The 3,083-nt window shown below is 49.9% G+C and overlaps 1 protein-coding gene across 1 annotated transcript; it reads left to right on the top strand.

Moving 5' to 3' along the window:
• The first annotated feature begins 431 nt into the window (after positions 1-431).
• LOC119280584 (endonuclease 2-like) lies at positions 432-2,639 on the top strand. Its single transcript, XM_037561394.1, has 9 exons — positions 432-764; positions 866-1,040; positions 1,137-1,262; positions 1,353-1,408; positions 1,499-1,582; positions 1,747-1,839; positions 1,976-2,043; positions 2,221-2,294; positions 2,396-2,639. The coding sequence occupies exons 1-9, from the start codon at positions 639-641 to the stop codon at positions 2,500-2,502; spliced, it is 909 nt and encodes a 302-aa protein (XP_037417291.1). The 5' UTR covers positions 432-638; the 3' UTR covers positions 2,503-2,639.
• The last annotated feature ends 444 nt before the right edge of the window (positions 2,640-3,083 follow it).

Raw genomic sequence — 3,083 nt, 5'->3', positions numbered from 1 at the left:
GCTCACAGCAGAAATACTTCCATGACGACGTCTCGACATTAAAAAAAAGCATTCTATCACAACGCACGGCCATTATGCTAGTAGTAAACAACGGCATGCCACCGACCAAAGCAAACATTTTAGGTGACCAATAAAGCAGTCCCGATTAATATGTAAGTATATTACTTTTGCAAATGAAGTCTTTCTTTTTCAAACATGCATAAATGAAATCTGGTACTCCCTCCATATCTTTTATAAATAGCTAGGAGTAATATAGTAAGATGCTGTATATGTCGGCCTAAATGTGCAAAATTTAATGGCGACCCATCCACATCAGAAAAACCTCCACGCAGCACACTCACGCATTGTGGGCGTCGGTATGAACGTGGTCGGCATTTTCAGCATGGTGTGAACGTCCACCCCGAAAGAAAGAAAACATTCATGGTGTGAACCTGATTCATGGCTGGCCGGCATTGATTGGCAGGATATCGCGCGCTTTACTGCGTACGCTGTCCGCTCCAAAGATTGCTCCTCTTCCCTTTCCTGAACGCGCCCGCATTTACACGCCGCATCCACAAAATTCTGCATAAAAGACGCAGCAGAGCAGAGATCCGTCATCATCTCTCATTCTCCCCGTCTCCATTTCCGGTGAAGACACGATGCGGGGTCAGAGCCAGGCCGGCACGGCGCTCCTGCTCCTCCTCGCCGTCGTCGTCGCCGCCCTCCCCGCGCCGTCGCTCGGCTGGGGCGTCGACGGGCACCTCATCATCTGCCAGATCGCGCAGGTACGTACGCACTAGGCAGCATGTCTCTGCGGGTTTCTGAAGCATGCCGGCCGGCACTGTGATTTGATCGAGCGGTGGTGGTGGTGTGTGCTTTCTTGCAGGGCCGGCTGAGCGACGCGGCGGCGAAGGCGGTGAACGAGCTGCTGCCGTCGGGCGCCGGCGGCAACCTGAGCAGCTTCTGCTCCTGGGCCGACAGGGTCAGGTTCAGGTACCACTGGTCGGCGCCGCTCCACTTCATCGACGTCCCCGACAACGTCTGCAGCTACTCCTACGACAGTACGTACTCGTAATTGGCCCACACTCTGCTGTTCGACTGAAACTGACCGCAGTCAAAGGGTCCTGATCTCTGCACCGGTCTGTGTGTCGTCTCAGGGGACTGCAAGGACGAGGAGGGCGTCAAGGGCCGCTGCGTCGCCGGCGCCATCAACAACTACACCTCCCAGCTCCTCACCTACGGATCATCATCGCTGTCGCCGTCTTCTAAATCTTCCGGCCAATGTAATGTTCAGTTAGATCATACAAACGTCTTTGATATACTACTGAATTAGTACTGAAGATGCCATGTTTTGTCTGTACGGTATACTGCAGATAACCTGACGGAAGCGCTCTTGTTCCTCTCGCACTTCATGGGAGACATCCACCAGGTACTACTCTTGCCAGACCCCAACTGCCTGAATTTTGCTAGTGTTCTTGTTGCGGGTTGCAAGTTCAGCTAATGCGTCTTGTTTATGTAGCCACTGCATTGTGGTTTTGCTTCTGACAGAGGCGGGAACACCATTGATGTCCACTGGTACAGGAGGAAGACCGTCCTCCACCATGTAAGCCTCATGTAGTTCAGACTTCAGAACGAACCCTGTGAAATGTACTCCCTCCGTCCCATAATATAAGAACGTAACGTTCTTATATTATGGGACGGAGGGAGTATCATTCTGACCAAAAAATGTGGCAATAATTTTACCTTTGGATTGTTGTATGTTGTCAGGTTTGGGATGTGAACATCATCCAGACGGCCGAGAAGGACTACTACGACGAAGGCGCGGGCGAATTCATCGACGCGCTGAACAAGAACATAACGGTGCGGAATTGTTCTGAATATTTATTTTTTTCGTATGATCTCTCTGCATATACAGTAGCTTGTTCGGCAGGTGGTGATCTGCTTTGTAAATTTCTGATACTGTAGTAACTGACGCTGATCGACTGAGTGATTGCAGGGGGCGTGGTCAGACAAAGTGCAGGAATGGGAGGAGTGCGCCAAGAACCAGACGGCGTGCCCTGACAAGTACGTATGCTTGATTTCTTTCTTTTCTTTTCTTTTTTAAAGGGAAAATGAAAAAAATGTTCAGCATTTATTCGGTTGTGTGTAATTAGAAGCATGTAAATGAGTATTTATCATACAAAATTATTATTCCATAATATCTCATTTAGTCATCTGATCGATTGCATCTAATTATGCAAGATATGGGTCGGAGAGCATCACCGCAGCGTGCAACTCGGCGTACAAGGGCGTGACAGAAGATTCAACGCTGAGTGGTATGTGTGTCTGCTTAAACTGGCATTCGACGTAGGACCATCATCTTCTGATTAGTTGATTGGTGGAGTAACTAAATGACCACTGTATCTGTGGGCTGCAGATGAGTATTTCGGGAGCAGGCTGCCGGTTGTGAACTTGAGGTTGGCGCAAGGTGGCGTCCGATTGGCGGCTACGCTCAACAGGATATTTGGTCAATCCAAGGCTTAGTGATTATTATGTCGCCTTTTATAGACTTCAAGTGTGTTTTTTAACTTGGCACAGATGGTGCTGGTCGAGTTGGTGCTGTTCATTTTTCTACTGAAATGTTGAAATAAAGTGGATATAGTTCTTGGGCCAACTGGAAATGGATGCATTGCACACGGCATGATGATACATGGCCCACTACATATGAAGACGGTCTGTCGCAACTATACCTGTGCATATGTCGGACTGGGCTGGGCTGAAAACTTGGGCCTGAAAAAGCCTGACACGTCTTGGTCGGCCGAGCCTGACTACGGCTAAAATTTTGATTTTTGCAAGCCAGAGGTCGGCCTGATCTGTCCGTCGGGCTCAATTTTCAGACCTGAGCCTGGCCCGATTACATGATCAGGCCCCGTCTGGCTCGGGATTTTCGGCCCGGGGTATAGTCATGACCTGGTTTATGGGGACTCCTATAGGGCGCCTTCAGCGCCGCGCAAGGATCAGCGGTTGGATGGGCCGGCCCACGATCACGCAACAAAGCAACGAGAGAAAACTGACAGCCTAAAATACCTCCCGACGGGAGATTCGACCTTGCGCCCTCCCGCTTC

Source organism: Triticum dicoccoides, chromosome 3B, assembly GCF_002162155.2.
Source record: "Triticum dicoccoides isolate Atlit2015 ecotype Zavitan chromosome 3B, WEW_v2.0, whole genome shotgun sequence".
Taxonomy (NCBI): domain Eukaryota; kingdom Viridiplantae; phylum Streptophyta; class Magnoliopsida; order Poales; family Poaceae; genus Triticum; species Triticum dicoccoides.
The sequence above is the reverse complement of the archived record's forward strand: the minus strand, read 5'-3'. Positions and strand labels throughout refer to the sequence as shown.

Bases quoted from the DNA above. Each gene is read 5' to 3' on its own strand.
- LOC119280584 (XM_037561394.1), top strand. From the start codon at position 639: ATGCGGGGTCAGAGCCAGGCCGGCACGGCGCTCCTGCTCCTCCTCGCC. The intron at 1,409-1,498 runs GTACTACTCTTG...TTGTTTATGTAG, and splicing joins TCATGGGAGACATCCACCAG to CCACTGCATTGTGGTTTTGC. The intron at 1,840-1,975 runs GTGCGGAATTGT...GAGTGATTGCAG, and splicing joins CGCTGAACAAGAACATAACG to GGGGCGTGGTCAGACAAAGT.